The sequence below is a fragment of the Enhydra lutris genome, unplaced genomic scaffold (assembly GCF_002288905.1).
Source record: "Enhydra lutris kenyoni isolate GAN:26980312 unplaced genomic scaffold, ASM228890v2 scaffoldscaffold20, whole genome shotgun sequence".
Classification (NCBI taxonomy): Eukaryota; Metazoa; Chordata; class Mammalia; order Carnivora; family Mustelidae; genus Enhydra; species Enhydra lutris.
This window is the reverse complement of record NW_019154104.1, coordinates 20,523,866-20,550,421: the sequence shown is the minus strand read 5'-3', so window position 1 is coordinate 20,550,421 and position 26,556 is coordinate 20,523,866. Positions and strand designations below refer to the sequence as shown.

At 51.4% G+C, this 26,556-nt stretch overlaps 2 protein-coding genes across 4 annotated transcripts in view; one reads left to right on the top strand and one right to left on the bottom strand.

The window, feature by feature from the left end:
* The window catches only part of LOC111148764 (papilin, proteoglycan like sulfated glycoprotein), a 28,465-nt gene extending 15,507 nt beyond the window's left edge, over positions 1–12,958 (top strand). The window contains exons 16-25 of the mRNA XM_022505560.1: positions 331–469; positions 1,512–1,953; positions 2,680–2,820; positions 2,951–3,075; positions 3,335–3,488; positions 3,996–4,133; positions 4,838–4,965; positions 5,080–5,188; positions 7,809–7,975; positions 11,407–12,958. Of these exons, the coding sequence (XP_022361268.1) occupies positions 331–469; positions 1,512–1,953; positions 2,680–2,820; positions 2,951–3,075; positions 3,335–3,488; positions 3,996–4,133; positions 4,838–4,965; positions 5,080–5,188; positions 7,809–7,975; positions 11,407–11,573 (1,710 nt within the window). The 3' untranslated portion in view covers positions 11,574–12,958. The remainder of the gene's footprint in view (positions 1–330; positions 470–1,511; positions 1,954–2,679; positions 2,821–2,950; positions 3,076–3,334; positions 3,489–3,995; positions 4,134–4,837; positions 4,966–5,079; positions 5,189–7,808; positions 7,976–11,406) is intronic.
* A 912-nt stretch (positions 12,959–13,870) lies between these two features.
* Positions 13,871–26,556, bottom strand: part of LOC111148519 (NUMB, endocytic adaptor protein) — a 187,584-nt gene continuing 174,898 nt past the window's right edge. For 2 of the 3 annotated variants that reach the window (XM_022505138.1, XM_022505139.1), the window contains 5 exons: positions 24,319–24,523; positions 21,987–22,280; positions 19,868–20,017; positions 16,844–16,990; positions 13,871–15,958 (listed from right to left, as the gene is read on the bottom strand). In XM_022505138.1, coding sequence (XP_022360846.1) covers positions 15,243–15,958; positions 16,844–16,990; positions 19,868–20,017; positions 21,987–22,280; positions 24,319–24,523 — 1,512 coding nt within the window. In that variant the 3' untranslated portion in view covers positions 13,871–15,242. The remainder of the gene's footprint in view (positions 15,959–16,843; positions 16,991–19,867; positions 20,018–21,986; positions 22,281–24,318; positions 24,524–26,556) is intronic. The other variant, XM_022505140.1, reaches the window with a different exon arrangement.

Here is a 26,556-nt window from a genome sequence, read left to right as displayed (position 1 = left end):
CCAGCACCCAAGCCTGCTCAGGGCCACTGTGATCCAGGCTCTCTGTAACTTGGGCTTTGGAGAAAGGAGGTCCCTGAAGGCTGCTGGCCAACAGGGCCTCCGAGATGGGCCTGGGCTGAAGTGTGTGTGTGTGTGTGTGTGTGTGTGTGTGTGTGTGCACTCACGTGCCTTTATCTGACCTTCCCCTGGCCTCTCATCTCCCCTGAGGCTCTGCATCAAGGCTCATAATTCTGTCCCTCTCTCTTCCTGTCCTCCTTCCCCAGGCAGCCTAGAGTCCCTAGCAAGAGCCAGACCTATCCCCAACATCCCAACTCTAGGCTTCCTCCCCAGGCCCCCAAGACCCACCAGCCCCGGGCTCAGCAGAATGAGCCCAGTGAGTGCCGGGGCTCCCAGTTTGGCTGCTGCTATGACAACGTGGCCTCTGCTGCTGGTCCTCTTGGGGAAGGCTGCGTGGGCCAGCCCAGCTACGGTGAGTGGGTGTCCCTCCATCCTTCCTGGTGATAGGCTCTGGTCCCCCTCGGCCCCCACACCTCTGCAGAGCCCCACCTGGAGCTTCCTACTAGCTCAGGGATTCATTCATTTCTTCAGATATTTGCTGATCACTTACTAGGTGCTGGGTCAGAGAACAGTGCCACGTTGTTCTTGTTTCCCACAGTTTGCCCTTGAGACCACCTGCGAGCTTGTGAGAGTCGGGGAGAGCTGTAGGCAGGGCCCCCACAGAGAAGGAGGCTCGTCCTCTCCCAGCCCCCGCCCCGTGGGGCTCCGCCCCCTCTAGAGGCAGAGGTGGAATGGTGGTCAGTGCCAGGATGGACAGGGGTGTCGCCACCCGGCCTGGGATGAGCCCTGGAGGGAGGTCACTGAGGCTGGACCACGAACCGTGTGGGCGGCACTGCCAGGGACTGTCACGGGGACTTCAAAAGCCAGATGGGCTGGTGGTCAGGGTCTGCAGGAGGCTGGGCCCCCGGGTGGGCTTCAAGCAGGAGCCAGCCATGGTCACGCAGGGAAGTGGAGTGGGCTCTGCTGGGGAGGTGGGCGGGTGAAGCGGGCAGGTGCGGGCAGCTGCGGTGGGTTCGAGGCCAGTGAGGGGTCCAGGAGCAAAGGTGGGCCCGCACTGGGCGTCTTCACAGATGTTCCCGGGAGCTGAGGGCTGGGTTCTCCTCGTGAGCTCAGCACGTCAAGGCCAAGCCCTTGGGCTGCTCGGTGCATGCGCTCTGGTGCCCCGGGTCAGGCATGGGGAGGTGAGGGGCATGAGGGGGCCAGTCCAGGTTGCTCATGGCCCTGACCTTCTGGAGGGCTCTAGTTCTGTGGGTGGAGCCCAGTAGGTCTGGGCGGTGAGCAGACTCTGCCCCCAGGGCCAGGTGAGGAGCCCGGGCAGGGGTGTAGACATGTTCGGTGAGCTGGGAAGGGCCTGGCTCCGAAGTCCGAGGCAGAGGGGATGGGGGGCCCTTGTGGGCGGGGCTCTGCTGGGCCACATCCGCGGCTTGGTGACACTCACCCTTCTGGCCCCTCAGCCTACCCTGTGCGGTGCCTGCTGCCCAGCGCCCACGGCTCCTGTGTGGACTGGGCGGCCCGCTGGTACTTCGTCCCCTCTGTGGGCCGGTGTAACCGGTTCTGGTACGGCGGGTGCCACGGCAACGGCAATAACTTCGCCTCCGAGGAGGAGTGCATGAGCCGCTGCCGGGGGCCTCCCGCCGGGGCCCGCGGAGATGGTGGGGGCAGCGGTCCCGGGGGCCAGCAAGAAGCCAGATGGCAGAGGACGGGGGCCACGGTCCAGACGAAGCCCTTGCCTTCCGGTGGCGTCTCGTGGCGAGACCGAGAGCCTGGGCCGAGGGAGGAGTCCCACACGCAGGCCTTTGGAGAGCGGCCCTGGCGCGGGGAGCTGGGGGCCAGCGCCCCTGGCCTGGGCGGAGATGCCGGGCAACCAGCGCCGCCTTCCCGCAGCTCTTCCTACAGGTGAGCCCCCCCCCCCCCGCCAGGGGCTGCACCTGTCGGAGCTGACACCCTGAGGTCAGCAGCCCCCCCTCCCCCCACCTCAAGTCCTCCAGACAGCCCTGCGGGGAGGGCCTCGTTCCTGTCGTCGCACACATGGGGAAGCTGCCTTTGGAGACAGGAGACTTGCCAGCAGATGGTGGTGCCATCTCGGTCAGACCTCGCTCCTACCCCAGGCCTGTGTAGTCGGAAAAGCTTGCAGGCTTCGTGACCTCCGGCGGGTCCTCCAACTTCTCTAAGCCCCCGTTTCCTGACGTGTGAAATGGCGATGTTCTCTCAGGTTTACTGTGGGGTCCAGTCTTGGGACGGTGTCATGAGAGCTTTGGGGAGAGTAAAAACCAAATAAGTAAAACTTTACATTCCAAAGGGGTCAAGCATGTCGTTTAGTTCCCCACACGGACCTGGCGTGAGGGATCTCTCCGGGCCCCTCCATGCCCTGGGCGTTGCGCCCACCCTGCAGCTGTCACAGGACCAGGCTGAGGTAGCAGCGTCCAAGGGCATGAGGGGTGGATGGAGACGAGCATTCCCGAGGCCACTGGCTTCTGGAGCTTGGCCTCCCGGGAGATCCCCTGACTCCGACAGTGCTGGAGCCAGGATGGATGCCAAGCCTCTGGGGTGGGAACTGATGGGGGGAGTCCCCAGTCGTGCACTGAAGCCAGCAGCACAGGTCCTCCCCTCCGCCCTCCCCAGGGTCAGCTTGGCCGGCCAGGAGCCATCCCTGGTACAGGCGGCCCCGGGGCAGTTGGCGCAGCTCGTCTGCCGAAGTGATGACACCTCCCTGGAGCCCCATGGCCAGTGGCAGAAAGACGGGCAGCCCGTCTCCTCCGACAGGTGCGTGTGCGGCAGCCCCCGATGCCCCCGGGGTGGGAGGCGCAAGTAGCGCTCCAGTCCCCTCCTCCTCAGGCGGGCTGGGCTCGTTGTCGTCGGAAGCCAGAGCTCAGACCCCCACCTCCTCACTCAGGCACAAGCTGCAGCCGGATGGCTCCCTGGTCATCAGTCCCCTGCGGGCAGAGGACGCTGGCATCTACAGCTGTGGTGGCAGCAGGCCGGGTGGTGACGCTCAGAAGATCCAGCTTCGTGTCATAGGTCTGTCCTGCGCCCCACCCGCAGGGGGTTTCCACGGGCCCCAGGCGGGAGGCCGTGGCTGGGAGGGCCTGAGCCAGGGTGCGCCCGCTCTGGAGTGGCCCTTCCTGCCGGCAGGGACCCTGTGCTCCAGTTGGGCCCAGGTGGAGGTCTCGCCCTTCGGGGCACTCATTTTTCCACATGTCCCCGGCCAGCTTCATGCCCCTTCCCCTTCCTTCCACCACATTCTCCGCATAGCTCACCTCTTCTGGCCTCCTGACAGGGGGTGATGTGGCTGTGCTGTCTGAGGCTGAGCCAAGGCACTTCCCTCGGACCAGGGACCCAGCTCAGCACCACAGTCCTTGGGACTCCAGCCTAGTGGGGGACAGAGGGGGCCCAGGGGCCATCTCCTCCTTGCAACCTCGGCCCACGACCAGGTAACTCCAGCAGTGCTGTCCTGCTCTGGGCCTACCCCACTTGGAGGCCCAGGGGTGATAGGGGTCTTCGTGGTGAAAGGAGGGGGTGGGGTGGGGCACAGGGGTCTGCTCGGTGAGGATGAGAGAAATGAGGGGGAGCCCTCCGCCCCTCCCCAAACAGGTGAGGGGGATCTAAGGCCCAGGACCCAGGGGCTGAGGGAGGGGAAGTTCACCAGGAACTAGAGGGTCTGCGAGGCCTTGAAGGAAGTTTGTAGAAGGGATGCAGAGGGCTGGAGGGCCCAAGTCAAGGACTGAGTAGCAGAGGTGCAGGGCAGGGAGGTGACAGTCAAGATTCTGGGGCAGGGGTGGGGGCAGGTGGTGGGGAAGGCAGGAAAGTCCCAGGAGGTTGTGGTGGCGTCCTGACCCGAATGAAGCAGCTGTCAGGAAGCTGAATCTGGAAGGAGAGAAGGGGGCCTCGGGCTTGTGCAAAGGGTCCCCCTCATGGCTGTGGGGGGGTGTGTTCTGCAGGCTGCTTCTGGACAGGAACCAGCCCGGGGTGGTGGACGCCCAACCAGGCCAGCGGGCCCGGCTGACCTGCCGTGCTGAGGGCTTCCCGCCCCCCGCCATTGAGTGGCAGAGAGATGGGCAGCCCCCCTCTTCCCCCAGGTTTGTGTTCAGCTCCTCTCTTAGTCCTCCTGTCCCACCGCCAGCCCCTGACCCCGTGCAGACTGTGGGGGAGGGAGTTGCCAGGCGCCACCTCTGTCAGTCCTGAGCAGGACCCAGTGGCTCATGAGAGATGCTGCGGGGTGCAGTGCTCCTGGGGCCAACTGACATTTGGGTTTCTGGGTCTTTCCAGTGGTGAGTGGGCAGGAGTAATGGGCCGGCTAAGGAGGGGTGATGGCTGAGGGACAAAACGGAGACAGACTCATTTCTGGCTGTAATCACAACAGCTGACATGTACCCGTTATGAGCACGAGGCTTGTTCTCCGTGGTCCCCTCTGCCCAAGAGCCACCCTGAGGTAGGTGCGCTCTTATCCCTGTTTTACACACGGGTGCTTACCACCACAAAGCTCCTAAGGGGCAGAACCAAGATTTGGGCCTACTGAATGAGTACAGCGAGAACCACAAAACCACGCCGGAATTATTTCGTATCCGGAAGCTTGAAAGGATTTTTCTATTGCCAGGCTTCAAAGTCGGGCACCTCCAAGTACATGAGAGTGCCAGCAGCTGGAGGACCTCAGGGCCTAAGGTCAGATGGCCCTTTGCTCAGACCCCACGGAATAGTAGGGTCCACTCGGCCCTTCCCCAGGGAAAGGAAGACCCTGCCAGCCCCCTCGGGATGGAGCCACCTGACTATGCTTTGTCCCTAGACACCAGCTGCAGCCCGATGGCTCTCTGGTCATCAGCCACGTGACTGTGGAAGACGGTGGCTTCTATGCCTGTGTTGCTTTCAACGGGCAGGACCGAGACCAGAGATGGGTCCAGCTCAGAGTTCTGGGTAAGGTGGCAGTCCTGAGCGGAAGGGTGAGTGGGGCTAGTGACCTCTGAGGTCAGGTGGCGCAGGTGGGACAGGATTAGCGAGTGGCTGACCATGCTTCCCCCTTGGGCCTAGGGGAGCTGACCATCGCAGAGCTGCCCTCCACTATGATGGTGCCAGAGGGGGACACGGCCAGGCTGCTGTGTGTGGTGACAGGAGAAAGTGTGAACATCAGATGGTCCAGGTAAGGCTCTAGTCCACACTGGCCTGGCCCTCAGACCCATACTCCTGAGGCTGTCCAGCCCGGGAGGTGGCCCAGCTTTTGCAGGGATAGTGCGGTTCCCACCCTTCATTCTTCAACTCCTGCCTCCGGTGGGGGGCCGCAGCACCCTCTTCCTGACAGCGAGGCCCCGTAGGACCGGTCTCTCTTGGTCGGGCTACACCGGGATTTCTCAACCTCGGCACTATTGATATTTCAGGCTGGATAATTTTTTCTTTAAGATTTTACTTGAGAGTGAGTGAGCGGGTATCTAAGTCTTGTGGGGTGGAGAAGGAGAGGGAGAAGCAGACTCCCCGCTGAGCAGGAAGCTGGGTGTGGGGCTCAGTCCCAGGAGCCCGGGATCATGACCTGAGCCAAAGGCGGCCGCTTAACCCGCTGAGGCACCCCGGTGTCCCGACTGGATAATTCCTGATTGTCAGGGCCGTGTTGTGGATTGTGAGGTGTTTGGCGGCATCCAGGCCATCTACCCACTTGATGCCAGCAGGACTCCCTCCCGTCATGACAAAGGACGATGTCTAGAGACTGCTCCTGATGTCCTCTGGGTGGCGCACTCTGCCCCTGGGGTTGAGAACCCTGGGCTAGACTCAGCTTTGGAGACTTCAGGGTGTTTTACTCCACGTTAGTTTCTCTTTTATTCATTCCCTCAGCAAACGTTTTTTTGCCCCCTTCCTCCTTGCCATGTGTCAGGAATTGCCCAGGCTCTGGGGCTCTTGGTGTGCTCTGAGCCCCCCAGACACCCCCAGGTAGGAGAGGGCCCAGTGTCCGCTGAGCTCTAGAGATCAGCCCTCGGTGCTATCAGTGCCTGGAGGACGGGGCTGCCTCCTCTCTGGAGCCATCAAAGAAGGGGGGCCACACACGTGACTTTGTCTGGGCCCTGAAGGCTGAGGAGGGGAAGGCTGTTCCTGAACAAGCCTCAGAGGTGGGTGTTGGAGATGATGTCAGGCTGGGAAGGGGCCTGTGCAGCCGGGAGCCTCTGTAGGCTTCGAGAATCTGTGCTCCATGCAGGCCCGCCCTGACCGGGTCTGGCCTCCGCTGCTTCTAGCAGGCCTGTATCTTCTTCTTTGCTTCTCTTTGGTCTTCCTAGCAGCAAACATGTCCAGGATTCCCCTCTTCAAAGCAAAATGAAAGATACCCTGCTCTGACCCCCATGTACCCGCAGACTCTGGCCTCTTCTGGAGTCTCCCCGTCACAGCACGGCTTTTCGGACTGGTGGTCTCCACCTGCTCACCTCCCGACTCACCGCAGCTCACCTCACCCCCGCTTCAGGGACACTGCCCTGTGTCTGACGAATCTCAGCCCCCACGTGACCTGCTCTTCCGCCGACCGCTTGCACTTCCCGACATGCTCCCTCTCCTCAGCTCCGGGAAACTCCTGTCCTCTGGCCTTCGTCCTCTTTCTTTGGTCACTGCTTCCATTTTCCTGGCTGGCTCATCTCACACCAATCCCTCAGAGGCTGGTGCACCTCAGGGGCTGTCCGTGGTTCTCGATCTAACTTCACCCTGGGTAACATTTTTGGCACATGGCTTCCTGGGTCATGCAGTGCTGATACACTGTCTGGGTCTAGACCCCAAATCCATCACCTCCTGGTATCTCACGGGCACCCGAAATGCAAAATAGTGGAAAAGAGCCTTCACCATTCAGCCCTCTTCCCCACTCCGGATCTCCCCGTGGTGGAGAGGCGCCATTATTACCCAGCAACCCAAGCCCCGAACCTCTGTCATCCTTCATCTCTTTGCCCCCCACCTCACAAATCAGACCCTCCCCCATGTATGCACATCTGCCGTGGCCGCTTCCCGGCTCTCTGCTTTCAGGTTTGTCCTTGACCCAGGAAGCCAGCCTTTCCAAGGACAGATACTTGGTCCGTCCTGCTTAGCTCACACACAACCCCCCATTCCCCGCAGGGTCCAGGCCACAGTCCTGTTGAGGCTGTGCCCACTTCCCTCCCTGCTCTGACCATGGCCACCCCTTGAGCTTGTGAGTCCCCTTGTCCTCCCTTTCACCAGCCGGCTGCTCCTCCTCCTCCTCAGGTCAGGGCTCAGCTAGGTCATCCTCAGGGAAAACCCCCTAAACACCTGTACCCTAGCCCTGTGCCCTCAAGACAGGGAGTGCTTATGTCCCTCACTGAGCACAGTGCCTGGCCTCATAGCTGCTTAAAAGAACTTTTAAAAAAAAAATTATTTGAGAGGCAGAGAGGCAGGCAGGGAGAGAGGAGGAAGCAGGCTCCCTGCTCAGCAGGGAGCCCGATGCGGGGCTCGATCCCAGGACTCTGAGACCATGATCTGAGCCAAAGGCAGAGGCTTAAGCTAACTGGGCCACCCACATGCCCCTTAAAAGACCTTTGTTGATGAAAAGTGAGAGCAGGGTTCCTTTGTGGATCAAGAGGCAGATTCACAATAACTTAGATCAGCGTGCTCAGTTAGAGTGAGTTCACCTCACTTTTGAGTGACTTTGCTTTGAGAATGTTCTTTTTGCACCCTGACCCATCTGTTTCTTGAGGTGAGGGTCATCTGTCCACAACGATTACCTCCTCCCTTCGTCTCCTCCTGGGCCCTGGCCGGCTCTCCCAGCGTCCTCTCCCCCCCAGGAATGGACTGCCGGTGCGGGCCGACGGGCATCGCGTCTACCAGTCCCCAGATGGCACCTTGCTGATCCACAACCTGCAGGCCAGAGACGAGGGCTCGTACACGTGCAGCGCCTACCGTGGAAGCCAGGCAGTGAGCCGCAGCACCGACGTGAGGGTGGTCCCGCCGGGTAAGGGGCTTACCCCAGGGCCTTGCTTGTTCCTGAGCTGGGTTTGTGCTGCACGGGGCGGGGAGGGCAGGCTCTGCGGTCTGGGGGACCCTAGCAAGAGTCCTGGCTCACTCTGCCAGTTCCTGGGAGCGTCACCTGTGGCAAGGGGCTCAACCTTCCTGAGCCTCCCTCCTCCCCGGTGCAGCAGGCAACCTCACCGCCTGGGAGAGCTGTGGCGAGGGTGAGGGAGATGGTGCGGAGGGAGGCATCTGGTAACAACAGGTGATGTCAAATATCACTCAGACTTACTGATTCCGAGAAAATAGGATTGACTGGAATTTCATTATAGTACTTAAGGCGGAGAGGCTGTTAAATGCGTCCATTCTAATCAGTGCGGCAAAAAATAGTCCTAAGATTGAAAAGTGCCTTTATGGCTCTTTGACCATGTAACCCAGAAAGGGCAGGGATTAGTGTCCCCATCTTACAAATGAGGCAGATATCCAGAGACCGTATGTGGCGTTTCTGTAAGCCATACAGCAAACGAGGGGCTAAGCTGGGACTAGATCCTAGTCCTCATATTTACTATTCTTTTCCTTAAATGATTATACCAGTAACTGGCAGAATTTTACTTGCATTATTCAGCAGTTTGTTCTCCAGCTCTTGCTCAGAGTTGAATATTAGTGCACCTAAGGCCCATGTTGTAAAGCGGTGTCATATCACTAAGAAAAAAATGCTGCTCCCTCCGTTCAGTGACACAGTGCTGAGACACCATCCATGCAGATGCAGTCCAATTTGAGAGGTGTTAAAATGGGAAAATCAGCACATCTCAAAATTGGTAGACTATGGTTTAATGTTGGATTCACAAGGGCTGTAAGGTTAAGTCAGAGGGCCAGGGGAAGGGGTAGGCCTGCCCTCCGCCTAGCCTGCCCTTTCATGGGTCCTTGGTCTGGACCCACGGACTGACCAGCAGGGCAGAGCCCCAGGCTGAGCCGCCAGCTCTCGTGAGGCCTGAAGCGGACTTTTCAGAAGGGCCTCTCCAGTGCTGTCTGCCCGGATGCTCACAGCGGTCAGGGCCCCGGCACCGCCCCGGGAGAGCTGCTCCCGCCCTGGGGTTCTGAGGCTGCTATGCTGCAGGTGGGGAGTGGCCAGCGCTAGAGGCTGAAAGTCCGCGGTAGAAACGTTGCTTAGTGAATCAGACTGACATGCAGGCTTCCAGTTCCTGAGCTGCTTAGGACAGCCCCTGGGACAGCGCTAGGTGCTCAGGCTTGGTGACAGAGTGCAGGGGCGCAGGAAGGCCTGACCATCACTAAAGTGCTAGACCGCCGGGGCCGGTTTTCTCTCCTCCCTGCCCAGCACATTGATCTCTTGTCTACAAACCAACCGGACTTAATGAGACCCGAGACAAGCTGGAACGCAGGCTAGTGTGAGAAAGAGCAGTCAGAGGACCCAAGTGTTCGTGTTTGTGACTCACTGCAGACACGTCTACATGGGAAATTATAATCAGAAACCCATCTGACAGCAGTCTGGTGGGGCGTCTGCTGATGTGTGGTCGCGCGCTGCAGTGTCCGGCTCGGGCTGCCTCCTGGACAGGACACCGTTCTGCTGGGGGAGTGCTGCTCCTCTCCTATTTTGCGGGCACCTTACTTGACTAGAAGCTGTCTCGCCCCTCTCTCTGTATTCATTTTGTTGATTATGCTTTCTGTAGGGTCTCACTGCTTGAGGCCGCCTCCCTGTGCCCGATCCGTGGTCTGGTGGCATACTGGAATTAGCGTGAGTGTCCAGGTAGCAGGCCTTGAGTTAGTCACGCTCTGGTGTAAGGGACACGCTTCTGTTGAGGATTTCTCAACCTTCTTGCCTAGAAGACCGGGGTGAGAAACAGAAAACACTGAAGGGAAAAAACAGAGGCTCGCTCCTTTTCTGAAGGAGAGGGAGTGGGGCTGGCACAGCACAGTTCAGCACTCAAATTCTAGCCACAGTCACTGTGTGCCCAAGGAGCTGTTCCCGTCTCCACTCAGGCAGAGAGCTGGAGTCACTGGCCCAAAGTCACCCCGTTGGGAAGCAGGAAAGCCAGGACCGAGCTCAGGCGGTCTGGCTCCAGAGCTGCTGTGTTTCCTCACCGTGCTGGGCACCGACCCTCGGGCCCTTGACAGGCCCCAGGGCTGCAACTGCTGAGAGCAAGTCGATACCAAAGTTACGGATTTTTTTTAATGTATAAATGGCTTGATATTTATATAAATGTGGGTACGACTGACTCCTGAGAAACGTCCGTGCAGTCAAATCCACGTAGAACTTCGACCCCCCAGAACTTTACTAACAGCCTGTTGACTAAAGCCCTACTGGTAAGTTAGCACGGACTGTATCTGTATTACATACTGTGTCCCCAGCGAAGTAAGCTAGACAAATGTTAAAAAAATCCTAAGGAAAATACATTTACAGTATTGTATAGTATTTAGTGAAAAAAAAAATGTGGACCCGCACAATTCAAACCCATTGTTTAAAGGCGGGCTTAGTACGGTCATTCTACTGATATCCCAGATCTGTAGAGAATCAGGTACTGAGACCACCCAGGTATGATCTTCTTGTGTTCTGGGAGAAAGCAGGGGGAGAGGAGATGGAGATCAGCCCCATGAGGTCTGACTTTAGGGAAGGTGCTATTCAGGCCTAACGCAGCTGAGTCAGAAGAGCCCCTTCCAGAAAGAAAAGGAAATTAACCAGATGAGGCCACTTCAGTCCCAAGATGAAGCAGTGGGATAAAACTCAGAATTTTTTTTTTTTTTCCACTTTTTTTTTCGCTGACCCTGAGATTGAGAGTCCCTTGCTCTACAGCCCTAACTCGCCAGGCGCCTCTCTCACAAGGGTTTTTAAGGCACCGAAGCTCCTAGCACATTCAGAGGGGGCAGCAGTGTTAGAACCATGGCTCCTAAGGCTGTTCTCTTCATCACCTTGCCTAAGAGCTCACTGGCTCTCTCTGGGCGAAGTGGGAGAACTGGGAAGATGGGGAACGAAGTGAGGAGATAAACTGGGGCTGCAGAAGCCACAAACCCTTTGAGGTTAGGGGGAATCAGCAACGAGAGGAGACAGCTCTAGCCCAACTCGATTTTACTTAGGGCGGATGCCCCACCTTTCCTTGCCAATCCAAGGGCGAAGGCAATCGTCATCCAGCTCTGCAGGTCACAAGCTCGAGGGCAGGGAGTTAACTTCGAGGGATGAGTCATCATGTGGAGTCAAGGTTTGAGAGTCTGTCCTGGGCTGAGGCTGCAGGACCCCGGCCTGTCCCGTGAGGCCCACAGCCGGGGGCTACACAGAGGTGTTAAGAGTACAGAGCGACTGTGCTTTTTGGAAACCTGGCGTTCCTACTGTTGCTTTCCTTTTAAGGCAAAGAAAGGGCAGGTGGGACTTCTCAGCCTCCACAGCTTCCTTACCCCTCTCTCCCCCGTTGCTTCCTTCCGCAGCGCTGCCCGGGGCCCTCAGCAGGGAGTGTGCGGACCAGCCCGAGCTCGCCAACTGTGAGCTGATCCTGAAGGCCCAGCTCTGCGGCAACGAGTATTACTCCAGCTTCTGCTGCGCCAGCTGCTCCCGCTTCCAGCCTCCCGCTCAGCCTGTCTGGCAGCAGGGATGAAGGCTGGCCTTGGGCCCGGTCCCGAAGCAGCCCTCGGCCTGTGGCCTCCGGCTGGCAAAGGGATCTGTCCTTTAGAGAAGGGGCCCTTTCAGGCTGCCGGCCTGGCCAGCACCCACCTGGCGCTCCGCCACCACAGGCAGCTGTCAAGAGGCATCTGCTTGGAGAAGACCACCCTTTCCGGCCTCCTCCCTCATTTCTGTTCTGCAGGATCCGTTCACTGGGTTCTAAAGCAAGTTACCAGGGTTCTCAATTCATTGAAAGCTGGGTGGGGAGGTGTGGAAGGGTTTCGAAGGTACCATATATCTCCTGGGCACACTAACTCCTGCCGGGTCAGGCCATTTCTCTTTGCTAGAACGCCCTCGCACGTAGGGTCCACTGCTCCGGTTGCGCTCACCCTTCTGGGCGGGCAGCTTCAACCCCCCGTGCGGACAGTTAACGGCGCGCTTGTGAGCGCTCCTGCCAAGGTGCAGCATGGCACATGCGGTCAGGATGGGGATGGGGTGAAGGAGCAGCAGCTGGTGCCGTCAGCATGGCCGAACTGGGGGAGCAGCGCCTTACTTTCCTTCGGAAAGATCCCCCTCCGGAGACCGACGCGCAGAGCCTGGCTGTGAGGGTCCCCTCACCCTGCATCGAGCTGACCCGCTCTGCGCAGTGACCAGCGGGGAGCCTCTCCTCCCCCAGCAGCAATCTGTGAGGCAGAACCAGACCATTAAAAACTGGCACTGGCAGGACAGGGGAGAGAAGAAGGGGAAGGCAACGTATGAACAATGAAGTGGTTTCAGAAATGGCTGGAAGTGGCAGAAGTCTCCTCCATCTCTCAGAACCTCCCGTTCCTCGCTGCTGCTAGATGAGAGGCCTGGATTCAGCGAGCTTCCAGGTCCCTTTCCACTTTAACCTTCTACACATCCTCCAGAGGACTGGCTGGACCTGACAGGTTACTCCGGGACATAGGAAAGGCAGGCATTACAGGGAAAGCTGACTTTTATTACACCACACTGGCTGGAAAAGAGAAACTACATCATGGGTGAGTGACAATTCTTGGTCTACCTCTCCGTCAACACAGGAAACGTGGATTAGGGGCAGAGGCATTTTTCTTCTTTCCACTTAAAAAAAAAAACCGGAGGATCCCCTTTCATTTACCATGGCTAGTTTTGCTATACAAACTGGAAACTAAGGGCTACTTTCTTGGACTCCCCAGTTCTCCCCAACTGGCAACATCATTCAGAAGTTAAGTTCGAGGGTAGCTAGCACTTCCTAGAACTAGTCACAGAGTACTAGGCTAAGGTTATAGCAAAGACTAACACTAACAAGCTGGACCAGTGGCTTTCTTCCATATTGGGAGCTTTTTTTTTTTTGGTTAAAAAAAACCAACAAAAAACAACTTGGGGGTCCCCCCCCACCACCACTCTGGTTTATTGGCCTGGAGTAGGGACCAGGGTGAGGATTCAAAAAGCTCCTCAGGTGATTGTAGTACGTATCCAAGGCTGCGACTCACCACTCCAGCAGGGCCTTTCAGGTGAACCTTGTTCCAGGGTATTTTCTGACGACTAGGCTGGGGGTGGAGAGGGTGGGGCTGAGATTCTGTACCTCTACTCAGCTCCTAGGTGCAGTCCAAGCTCCTGTTTCAGAACACAATCTGAGCAGCAAGAGTCTGACATCAGAGATATGCTTAGATCAACCAAAGCCTAAAGTATAAACACAAAAGTGAATTTTAAGAATATTCCAGTCCTGATGGACAAAACAGATGAAGGGGATTAATCCAGAGGTACAATCTTCCAGTTGGGAGTCACAGAGAGGAAAAGTCTAACGCAGGGCGGGGCGCCTGGGTGGCTCAGTGGGCTAAGCCGCTGCCTTCGGCTCAGGTCATGATCTCAGGGTCCTGGGATCGAGTCCCGCATCGGGCTCTCTGCTCAGCAGGGAGCCTGCTTCCCTCTCTCTCTCTGCCTGCCTCTCCGTCTACTTGTGATCTCTGTCAAATAAATAAATAAAATCTTTAAAAAAAAAAAAAGTCTAACGCAGGGAATATGGTCAATAATACTGTAACAGCACGTGTGGTGACAGATGGTGATCACACTCGGTGAGGCTGTGTGATGTACGAACTGTTGGATCAGTACGTTGTGCACCTGAAACTAACACTGTGTGCCAATTACACTTCAGTAAAAAAAGTACACTAGTCCCAATACAGGGTCTTCTAGCCACCAAACCAGCGTTCTGCAGCAGCCGCCGAAGAGCAGAACAGACCACAAAGAACTGAAAGGCAACAATTTGCTGATAAAGAAAAGGGGAAAGACCAGCCCTTCATGGGCAAAAGCTTCTACCACGAACATTTATTTTTGTTAAAGCAGATTATAAATTCTCATCAGTACAAATATATATAACTTACATTTGATTGTAAGGCCAACGTTCAAAAGTAAAAATGAGATGGGATCTCATGTTGTTACCAGAGGTCAAGAGGCCGCAGCTGGCAACGGATGCTCACCACAGGTTTGGGGGCGGGGGTGACGCACACACGGCTAATGAAACTACAGTCTCCATCCCCACGAAACTCCTGGGGACAAAACGTAAAGGACAAAACAAAACCCACCAAGACCCACATGACAAACCAACACAGTAACCTGCGCTCCCGTCAATGGACGTGATTATGTCACTGTCACCTTAGTGTTAAGTAGAGGACTAACATCACCTGCAGCGGTATGGAAAAGAAAATACATATTCTCTAGAGTGTACTTAGATTGAGTCCATTAAAATAATGACATTAGAATTTCACCACAGGTTCAAGACCAGGACAATGCTGCTCTTTCATTTCTTTAAGACTACAAGCTAGCGGCTGGACTGGTCGTACGCGTGCTGGCTGCCGTACTGTGCTACTTACGATGAATGACACCAAGGAAGCTAGGATCCCATCTGTACCTCCCCACCTTTCCTCTCTCCGCTTCGATAGGCATCACTGATAAATCAATCTTATGTACAATTTCTTACAGCTAACCCTTTTACCTTTGGCAAGATTACTTACAACTCATACAACTTTTTAATATTGAGAACTATTTAAAATATTCTAAATGCATAAAAATAAAGATTTTGGCTTTTTCTGATATATATTTATAATATTTATTCTTACTCAAAGTGGAAGCTCAACTTTGCCCCTAAAATATAGCTCTGTTGGGCAGCTGCTGATGTGCCCTCCTGGGAATTCTGGTGGCACAGCCTGCCTCTCGTCCCCAGCCCAAGCACAGGCCACCATGTTCTTGACCTGACAGGCCAGTACTGAGAGGCGGCACATGAATGGCCTGAAAAACAAAGGGAGATTGTTTTGCTTCCCGTTGTGTTTTATATTCCAGTAAATGTGCTTTGAATACAAATTCCTGTTCAGATACTTCTGCCTCTCTGTTGCCAGAGATTTGTAAGGGGCTGAGGGAGAAAGAAGGGGACAGAGGGCAACATTTCTTTGACTTCTTTAGCCTAACTGCAAGACAACTCTTCTCTAGGAATGTTTTTTCAATTTTTTTAAAAAATCACCTTTCCTAGCACACTCTGCCTGGACATGCTCCTTGGGACCTTTGGGATTAGTGAAAAGTATACTGATTGGGAACACAAAGTTCCTTTTGCTCCTTTGACCTCTGCCCCTGCCCTTGCCTAAGTACAGACAAATACGTAAGCCACAGAGACGGCTTAAAGTTCAATTTCAAACGTCTTCTGTAAATCGCTGGAGAAAGGATTGGTGGGAGAGGGGTTCGTGCGCTGCTTGGACTTGCTTTCTAATGCAGCCCACTGGGCTTCGAAAGGATCCACGGGGCAGGTGCCCGCAGGAACCTCTGTGTGCTTATCTCCGGAGGCCAACCTGCCTTCGTCTACACCATTGAAAGCTGCAGAACCGTTGAGATGCTGAGCAGGCGGCTTAAAGAAGGGACTGGCAGTAGCACTGCTTGTCTCATACTGAGGGAATGTCTGCTGCTTGACCAGGCTGGGAGACTGATGGGGGTGGGTAGCCTGAGGGTGGCCTGCAGTGCCAAACACGTTGGCTACCATCTGGGAGGGAGTGATGCCCACCACAGGCACATTAGGGGCTGGATAGGGCATCCCATTGGCCACAGGATAGGACTGGGCAGGGACAAAGGCTGGCTGCAGGGGTGGGCCCACACCCACTGGCACGGGCTGAGAGGCGAGGAATGCATGCCCTTGGAAAGGCGGCGCCGGCTGGGTCATGGCAGTGGGTGGAGGAGGCTGGAGAACTGGCTGCAGCGCAGTGGCGGAGGCCTGGGGCTGCTGAGCCCGGACGCTCTTGGACACCTCTTCTAACCAGCGGTCAGCTTCAGAGGGTGTGCGTCTGTGACCAGCCTGGAAGAGACCTGGAGATGCAGCACCAGAAGACTGACCCCACTCGGTCCCTGGGAACAAACACGATGGAGAGAGACAAAAGAATCAATCTTTAGGGGCTTCTTTCCTTACCTGGTAACCTTGGTTACCTGACTGATCCTAACATGTGGATACTTCGTGGTTCTGGCCAGTGGGAGAAAAGTCTCTTTAACCAGCTGAGGAGGTCTTGTTTTAGGACAAAGGGAACGTGTCAGACCATGCTGCTGTCTCAGCCATGCAGAGGAGCTGTCTAGATCGGGCTCGACTGCATTCAACGAAGGCAACTGGCTGGAATCAGAAACGCTTTCCTACTGCCGCACTTACTCCATGGCCCAGAGACCAGCTTGCATATGCTCTACAGGGCCCAAGGCGATTCATCTTCGCTCTAACAGAATAAAAATAACCAGTGACTTGGCCATATGCCTCACGGCCCCTGTCTCACTTCAAGACACATGTTATCCTTCAGGTGAACTTCATTACTATTTAAAATTTGTTCTAAAAAAAAAATTTGTTCTGATTTTAGAGTTAACAAATGTTCACTATAGGAAAACTGGGAAGTACAGAAAAGCAAAAATGAAGTACTTCTGGCAGCCCTTTCTGTAGGCCTGCCACCGTAAGAAGTGGGGTTCCCAATTGCGACAGGCATGTCCACACATACCCAAATTCAGTGGTTGCCTCAGGGTAGGGCACAGGAATCTGTATTTTATGAAAGCTCTAGGGGTTGGCTCTATTTCGAAGCCCTAAGAACTACTGAATCTAATCTCTGGAGTTTGTCTCCTTCAACATCTATTTCTGGGGGGATCATACTGTCCCTGAAAGGATTCCTCCCTGGCTCCCACTCAGGTAAATGGCTGATTCCTGAACAGGTGTCACTCTTCTGATCCCAGAATCCTCTCCACCATCCATGGCCACCTTACCCGAATGTGTGGCTGCAATTCCCTGGTTAGCAGCATCAGGGGCATGGGCCCAAGGGTTGGTTTCACGCACAGGCATTGCTACGGGTGCTAGAGCGGTATGAGCTGGCTTAGCAGCAAGCACATGGAAGGCTGAGTCAGTGCCATTAGCTACAATGGGAGCAGACAACATCGATGGAGTTAATTCATGCAGGGTGGACGGGCGACCCCCAGGAGCTGGGTCAGTCAGGCCAATGTGCGATACTGGCGGAACAGATAAGACAGAAAAGTTGATGTTGCGATAACCATGCCATCTTGCAATGGATATACAAACCTTTTGGCGAAGAGGGAATTAGAAGTTGTAATTAAGATAGCTACACTGGGGGCACCTGGGTGGCTCAGTGGGTTAAGCCTCTGCCTTCGGCTCAGGTCATGATCTCAGGGTCCTAGGATAGAGTCCCGCATGGGGGGGGGGGGTCTCTGCTCAGCAGGGGGCCTGCTTCCCCCTCCCCTCTGCCTGCCTCTCTGCTTACTTGTGATCTCTCTCTCTGTCAAATAAATAAAATCTTTAAAAAAAAATAAAATAGCTACACTGATTTAAAAAAAAAAAAAAGTCAATGACCGTTCTAGGAAAATATGTGTACAGGGAGAGAAGGAATGAAACCTAGAAAAACAATTTCCAATTAAGCTGAACAAAGCTGCTTTGTCTAACAAGCAGCAAAAATCTATTCCAGATATAGCTTGGCCTCTGGTATACTGATGTAGATAAAGCAATTCCTTCTCCTACCACTCTTCCAAAAGTTCAAATGATGCCAACAATAACAATGGGTTAAATATAATGATCCCTTATGATCATTAATATACTTCATTAACATTACTTGAGAATGCATCATCCTATCTAATTCTCTCAAAAACCCCCTAAGGCTCGTATACTCATGCTATAAATGAGAAATCAAATTTGGTATATGTTTTCATTTGGTTAATAAATTTGTAATTCCCGACAGAATCTCATCTCTCTTTTTTGAAGATTTCTCCCCTCAGTAATGTTCATAATATCTCAAAGTACTATTATTCTTTCCTCTCTCTTTATTAAAATCTCTTAACCTTTGCCCCTTTACTCCAGATATCTTTTCCAAGAGTTTCTGTTCCTTAGCCCAGCTCTCTATCGTATTTAGTACACAGCAGACAAGCAGGCACTGTTCCCTGCCCTTTGCTTTTAATCACTCCCTCTTTAAGACCAGGCAACCATGCTTACAGCATTGGTACTATTTACCCCAGGGCTTGTCTGAAAGACTAGCTCATCCACAGACTGGTAGTTCCTTAAAGGCAGGGAAAGGACTATGTTCTATTCAGTTCTGTATATCCCACTATAAACAGGCACAGAGGCAGCAGAATGTTAACAGGTAGGATATTCAGAGAGACCTGGGTTTGAATCCTGGCTGTGCAATTTGGGCAATTTACACAATCTCTCTGAGCCTCATTTTCCTTATCTGTAATGCTTACCTCAAAGGGTTGTTGTGGAGATTAAATGAGGTGAGAAAATGCACGAGTCCTTACCAAGATGTGGCAGCCACAGTGCTAATAAGCACTCAACAAATTGTGCCTACTATAGGTATTATAAATATTTGTTATATGAAATGAAAAGCCATTTGGTGCACATGATTATAATGGACTTTTTTTTTCCTTTTGTTATTAAAAAGAGACTCTGAAGGAAAGCATGTAGTAGCTTCCTCTGGTAGGAACGGGGTACTGTCTCCAACAGCAAAACTTCTGGGGGCACCTGGGTGGCTCCGTGGGTTAAAGCCTCTGCCTTCAGCTCGGGTCATGGTCTCAGGGTCCTGGGATCGAGGCCTGCATAGGGTTCTCTGCTCATCAGGGAGCCCGCTTCTCCCTCTCTCTTTGCCTGCCTCTCTGCCTACTTGTGATCTGTCAAATAAATAAATAAAATCTTAAAAAAAAAACAAAAACAAAACTTCTGAGCTCTTTCTCAAAAGAAATAAAGAAATGGTGATTATAAGAGTTCAAATTCTAAAAGTCTGTAATTTAAATTATATATAGACTCTTTGCGGACTTCAGAGTCAAAACCAGCTATTAACTCGGCATCTATGAAAACAACGTTTAGTAACTCTTCAATGCCTTTACAAAGGCAAATTTTAGGTCACTTGTTATAGAAGATGAACTAAAGAGCCAGAAGAAGTGCCTTTTTCTCTAACAGCCTCTTGTGACAGGAGGAAGATGAGGTGAGTCCAGGGCTTCTCAGCCTTGGCACCACTGACCACTTGGGCCAGATGACTGATTTCCTTGTCACAAGGGCAGCTATCGGGCACACTGAAGGATGTGTGGTACCATCCTCAGCCTCTATGCAGAGGACAGTAGCAACCACCCCTTCCAGGGTGTCACACCCAAGAATGTCACCAGTGAATGCCAAATCTTCACTGAAGGGAGTAAATTGGCCCCGGGTTGAGAACTACTCTGCTAAGAACGCATACGCTGTGCGGCGCCTGAGTGGCTCAGTTGGTTAAGCGTCTGCCTTCTGCTCGGGTCAAGATCCTGGGGTTCTGGGACTGAGCCCCGCATCAGGCTTCTTGCTCAGCGGGGAGCCTGCTTCTCCATCTGCTGCCACTCCTCCTGCTTGTGCTCTCTGACAAATAAAATCTTTAAAAATTAAAAAAAAAAAAAAAAGGTATACACTGGAACCAACTCTGATGACAGCTGCTTCTAGAGAGCTAGCTGGAAACTCTCTTAACGGTTAAGTGGCAAATAAAGCAGGGTGTGGGGGACTACAAAAGCTCCTAACAGAAGGGGATCAAAGATGATAGGTACATGCAGAATGATGAATGCAGACATTTTAGGAAACAGGACTGGGACAGAGAACAAAGACATTGTGGAACAGGGAAATTAAGGCATCTGAGACATCATCAGACAGGGAAATTAATGGGTCTGACCAGCTCTTGGGAAGCTCAGGGTGCCAACCAGCAGTCAGTGAGCTGTGCCATAGAAGTACAAGCTTCAAGGAGAACTGAGCAGGCCAAGAGGGTACCAACCAACCTTGAAAGGCAGGAGACTGCGGTGCTATCACGGTCCCTGGTTTGGTCATTGGGGCAGATGAGAAGGGATCCTCGGAGGGTGTGCTGAAGGCATTGGTGATCTGTGAGCACAGGGAGCTGATACTCTCTGCCTCTCCTTCTACTTCTGGCACTGCAAGGCAAACAAAAAATGGCTCCAGACAGCAAAACTGAATAATTCTAAAATAAAACAGTATGACACTAGGTGGCATTTTTATAATGCATCCCTTATTTGTGAAAGAAAAGTCTCAACCGTCAAGTGGGACTATAAAAACAGCTTTAAAAATTGATATAAAGGGGCGCCTGGGTGGCTCAGTGGGTTAAAGCCTCTGCCTTCGGCTTGGGTCATGGTCTCAGGGTCAGGGGATCGAGCCCCGCATCGGGCTCTCTGCTCTCTGCTTGGTGGGGAGCCTGCTTCCCCCCGCTTCTCTGCCTGCCTCTCTGCTTACTTGTGATCTCTGTCAAATAAATAAATAAAATCTTCAAAAAATTTGATATAAAATGTCAACAATTCATGTACTAAGGACTATCTTCCTCCCTGCCAATCCCCAGACTTCTTTATATCTTTTCCTGTGTGAAAGTACTTAGAACTTGGTGTTCTCTTTTTCTGCCAGTTAGATCTTTCTGGAAGACATCTCCAACCTGTTTGTCTCCCAACTAGTTCCCAAGGTCTGGGTACAGTTCTAGAGCCACTTAGTAACTCTATCAGGAAATGGGTTAAAGTCAGGGGCAGCAGTGCAGCTCTTTTTCTCTGTAAGAAGCTACGACCATGTCATCACTCTTTTTCCCAAAGTTGCAAGTATAGGGGCACCTGGCTGGCTCAGTCGGTTAAATGTCCAACTCTTGGTTTCAGCTCATGATCTCAGGGATGTGAGACTGAGCCCTGCATCAGGCTCCATGCTGGGCGTGGAACCTGCTCAAGATTCTCTCTCTCCCTCTCTCTTTAACCCCTTCTCCCACCTCCCCACCCCCTGCTCTAAAAACAAAAACAAAAAACACCAAAGTAGCAAGTATATGAACTGTGATAACATGAAAAAGCAAACTGGGGTCCAGGACTCCAGAGGCTTCATTCTTAATAATGGCTCTGGGATACTTCTACATCACTGGAGAAGCTGATAATATGTGAACCTTTCTTTCACTCAGCTATGAAAAAAAAGAATGCTTTTTGTTTCCCATCTGCTTCAGAGAAGAACTGAAGACAAGGTCCTGAAAGCATCTGGAGTTTCTGTGTTTACAGGAGTTGAGAGCTGGAAAGACCCTCAGTAATCATCTAGTCCAACTGTTGGGTAGGTCTAGTTTCAACAGTCAAAAAAAACTGAACTCTCTGAACTTTTATATATCACCAGTGGGAGTGTCTTAGGGAAACACACCTTCCTTATATCCTGTTATGGCACTGGCTCAACATGTCTCAGAGCAAAGTTAAAAAGAGCCCAAAAAAGCACTGACCAGATCTGACACTTTAGCTCCGGATCTTATGATGAGGATAGAGCTACCAGGGCTGGCTCAGCTGTACAGGGACCACACAAAGGCCTGTGTGGCAGTTCTGAAAGGTAATGGATATGTGTGAGCAAGCCCACTGTCTCTGATGAACAAGAGATTTTCGATTTAAACAGGAAACCCGTTTAGAGTTTCCTCTGTATGGAGCCAGCGAGCCACAAAGACAATGAGCACTTATCCATTTCTTCTGGTACATCTGACAGTAATACCATTTGAAGAGATGTGTTTCCAAAGCCTTTTAAATTAATTCTCTGTTGGGTCCCAAATGGTAGAGTAAGAACGGAAACTCGAGACCCTTGATGTTTGGAAGTAGGTTGGCTGAGAGGTAGTGTACTTCCATCAGGACAAACTACAAGCCTTGCAGCTCGGTCCACGAACTCCCATCATGGCTCTGTCACCTATCTGTTGAAGAGAAATGAACAATTCACGTCTCCCTGCATGAACCTTAGTGGTCTCCTAGGGGGTAATGACACAAGATACATATAACCAGCAACCAGGTTCAGAGTGAGAGGGGTGGCTAGCCTGACGGGATTAGTGTCTCCACCGGAAGTGATGATAACGCTTCTGTGCTGGAGCACCAGTGAGTCAGGCAGATGCTGCATTACCTGCATTTTTTATGGGGAAATCAGTCTTCCTCTGCATAGTGGAAGGCAACTCGTTGATGCGCAGGGAGAGCTGGCGTTTAAAGGGTGACATCTTCTGGCTAAGAGCAGGAAATCCTCGGAAAGAGCCTTGGCGAGCAAGTTGTTCAATGGGTGCGTGCCGGCGTGGGATGGCATGAGGATTGTTCGTCTCCAGGGAGGCAGTGGCATCCGAAGTGGGAGAGGTGGGAGAGGACGGGGATGGGGCAGTATTGCCAGGGGCCACTGATGAACCAACAACTGTCTTATCTGTTTCAGCTCAAGAAAGTCAAGAGAAAGAGGACCTTAGCAGTCTTCAAATAATTCCAGCTTATACAGTGGAGGAACTCCAAACCCTCCTAGGTCCTTTTACCCAACTCTTTCCCAATGTGTCTCTTAAAGGACAGGTTAAAAGCAGCGCTCAGATCTCCTACATCTCAGACAAATAAAAGGTTTAATATCCTACTACATGTCATGGCATACCTACTAAGACACAAATATTAGATCTTTGATTCTCATGCAGGGATTCATAACTTAAGACTTGAAGACTGACCAAGATTAAAAACAAAACAAAACAAAATAACCCAGCACCTATGAACTCCTATGTGAGGTCCTTTAAATAATGATGATTCATAGTTTTCAATGCTTGTTCACTTGCTTTTTGAGGGAGAGAGGACTCTGGGAGTGCCAGGGACAGAAAGGTCCAAGCAACTGTTAGTTAGATTAGATGTTAAAGAATGTCATAAAGCAGTCTTTTTAAAATCATAAATAATGTGCATCTGTGGCTCATCAGAATAAAAGCATACAGAGTAAAATTTTAAACTGGATTACACCTAAATACATAACCATCTCCACGTGAGCACCAGCTGAATCCCATTCTGGTGGTGGTGAATCTCTGTCCGCCTCTGCCCGTAATCCTCTAGACGCTAGGACTCAACCACTTCAGCAGGTGCTATGTGTACTGAGGAGGAGTATTTGGTGTTATTAAAGAATACGCTCCCAGTCTGAAAAATCACTGAAGCCCACTAAATAATAGCTATACATACTAAATTCTCTGTTAAGAATAGCATGGTGTTTTTTATTCTTTGGTATCTGGTGCAAATGTAATGTTCATAAGACATTTTTAAAAATCATAATCAAGAATTTCAAATAAAAAAATATATATATTTTCCGGCTTAAGAATTAGAGTTGTTTGAGTCAGTAGTAGACTAATGGTATTCTCTATAATGGCTGGTTTAGAACTAAACAGATAGAGTAAAAAATGAGCAAGTTTTTATTAATGTAATATTTAAACTGAATGGTTTAATTCCAAAACATTCCTCGTCGGTTTCAACTCTAGCTGTACACAAGAATGCGCAGCATTTTTCCTAAGCCCTATCACTTAGTTCTACAATACACTCAAATCCGACTTTGGACAACAGACTCCTGAATAACTTGCACAGGCATTTCTGCTATGCTGCCATGTGTACCTGAAAAAAATTCACCAACTCTGCAAAAATCACACACTAAAGTTAACAGAAGCTTTGGGAAGAAGATAGGTTAGCTTCTCAAAATCTATGGACTTTTTTCACTAAAGCACTAAAACACAGCTATCATCTAATATGAAGTGCACGGCTGTGAACTCTCTGCCCGCCCTGCACCCAGCATCATCATCAGCAGGCCCCTTGTAGCCTGAACCTGGAACCTGCACTTCCTCCTTCAAGATGTAGGTCGTTGGTAGCATTTGCTTCTCAGAGAGATCAGATGCATCAGAATTAGAAGTCTGTCCTAGGATGTGGATTTCCCCAATTTTGTTTTTAAACGGGGGGGGGGGGGGGGTAACAGAAGGTTTAAAAAACTTTTTTAGAGTTATAGTACTGATAACTACAAATTAGCCTGAACCACAAATAAGTCTGTTTGTACACAAGGCAAAATGTTAGGGACTCCAGCTTAAAATTATAATATATAATTTAATATATCACTGTGGCAAATTAAATGAATAAATTATCCTAAGTAATGCTTATGATACTTCATTGTAGTGGGCACTGTGCTTTTGTGAGCAGCCCCTGAGACCTCCTTATCAGCCAGGCTCCCTCAATGTAGCTTCTTCAAATGTCCTCTCAGCCTCCTCCCCAGCTTCCGGTAATGGAAACAGTGAACACCTCAGAAGCCACAAAACAAGCCACTCTAATGGAAAGGCCTTTGTTTAGGTTTTCAGCTTTGTTCTGAAGGTCTTCATATATTACTAAGAGTTCTCTCTGACTGTGAGAAAGCTTACCCCTGTGAGCTTCCAAATGTTAACTTGCATAAATGCAAATTGTAGCAGAACCGACTGTACCTTTCTTGGCATCTTGGATTTGTTTCATAATCTCCTCTCTTTCTGCTTGTTCGGTGGCTGTTGTAACGCGGAATGATCCTTCTCTTGTAAAAGTGGTCCGACTGGCATCAAAAGTAGCAGTCACTCCACATTCCTTCTCCCTCTTCTGCTTCCGTTCTAAACAGGCCGCAAAAGCACAGCCTACTGCATGACTCAATCTTTCACCCTGTACGTAACAAAAGGTTTAAAAAACTTTTTTAGAGTTACAGTACCAACAACTACAAATTAGCCTGGACCACAAATAAGTCTACTTTTCACACATGGCAAAATGTTGGAAACTCCAGCTTAAAAATTGTAATTTAACATACCAATATGGCAAATTAAATGAATAAATTATCTCAGGTCATGCTTATGATACTTTACTGTGGTGGGCACTGGGCTTTTGTGTGCTGCCCCAGAGACCTCCTTATCAGTCAGGCCCCCTCTGTCACTCATGTTAGCTCTGGCCATCAGCTTAGGAGACACTATTCAAGGTCTGAACCCCTAAGTCCTGACACAATCCTGCATTTGCCATTTAGGGGAACAGTGGTAATAGGTACCAAGCATTTCTAAAAAACTACTGGAAAGGCAGCATAAGTTTCAGGAGGCTAAACAGACTGTTGACAGGATGTAAACTTAAAACTTTGGCTAACTAAATACAACTCCAGAGATGACTCAGGAATTATGAAAAGGAAAGCTTAGCTTTCTCAGTCTGCCCTTTCCGAATACTCCCTCCCTAAGCACCCTTCCCCATTCTAGGCCCTCATCACTTTGATGCTTTCCCCCTTACCTTCCCTATCTTCCAGCTCTCTCTTACCTCAACTCTCCCTCCCACTCACACACAGGCAGAAGTTAAAGGAGGATTTCGTCCACACTCCCTACTTATAAAGGAATTAAATAAATAAAATTGGTTTGTGTGTGGGAAGAGAGGAGAGCTTATACAAACTAAATATCGTTTGTTTTTTTTTTTAAAGATTTTATTTATTTATTTGAAACAGAGAGAGAGAGATCACAAGTAGGCAGAGAGGCAGGCAGAGAGAGAGGAAGGAAAGCAGGCTCCCCACTGAGCAGAGAGCCCGATGCGGGCCTCGATCCCAGGACCCTGAGATCATGACCTGAGCCGAAGGCAGAGGCTTAACCCACTGAGCCACCCAGGCGCCCTAAATATCGTTTTAAAGATAAACTGGATAACCCAGAGTAAATTAATAAACTCAATGGATTATTTTTATCAGGGTTATCTGTATTTTAAACCACATATCTAATTGTGGAATAAAAAAATTAGAGATGATACAGTAACTGCTGGTATCACTAACAGTGAAAAAACGTATTTGAGAACAGGGAACCCTCTGTGGAATTTTCAAAATCACACAGTATAGGCAGCTACTCCTACATTTGGTTCTGAGCAACTTCCTGCATTTTATATGCCAGTATCAGATACAATAGGAAGTCATGTATGAAATGCCTTTTGTCACACGATTATAAACTGTAAGATTTCACATAACTGCCTACTAAGAACAGACAGTTACTTTTTATTCATCCACATGAGTTTCCATCTAACTTCTTAGGAGGATGATATTAAGAGTACAGCACTGAAGCATGAAATAGGAGAGAGCACCGAAAAAATTTCAGAACCTGTCTGCATCTGAACAGCTCTATTTTAAGAATGGAGCTACAGCCCAAAGAAGATTATTTCTCCTAGGCCTAGGGCAGAAGTTCTTGAACAGAGACCCTCTCCAAGCCCCTCCATCTGCGATCCACCGAATTTTGAAAAACTCTGAGGGTGGGGCCTAACAAACTATTTTATTTTTTTGAGGATTTTATTTATTTTTCAGAGAGAGAGAGACAGAGAGCAAGCACACACACAAGCAAGGGGAGTGTCAGGGCAGAGGGAGAAGTAGGCTCCCAGATGAGCAAGGAGCCCAGTGTGGGACTCAATCCCAGGGCCCTGGGATCATGACCCGAGCTGAAGGCAGATGCATAACTGACTGAGCCACCATGACATGCACCCAGACATCCCAGCTAACACACTGTTTTGTTTTGTTTTTAAATATTTTATTTATTTATTTGACAGACAGAGATCACAAGTAGGCAGAGAGGCAGGCAGAGAGAGACAAGGAAGCAGGCTCCCCACTGAGCAGAGAGCCCAATGCGGGGCTTGATCCCAGGATCCTGGGATCATGACCTGAGCCGAAGGCAGAGGCTTTAGCCCACTGAACCACC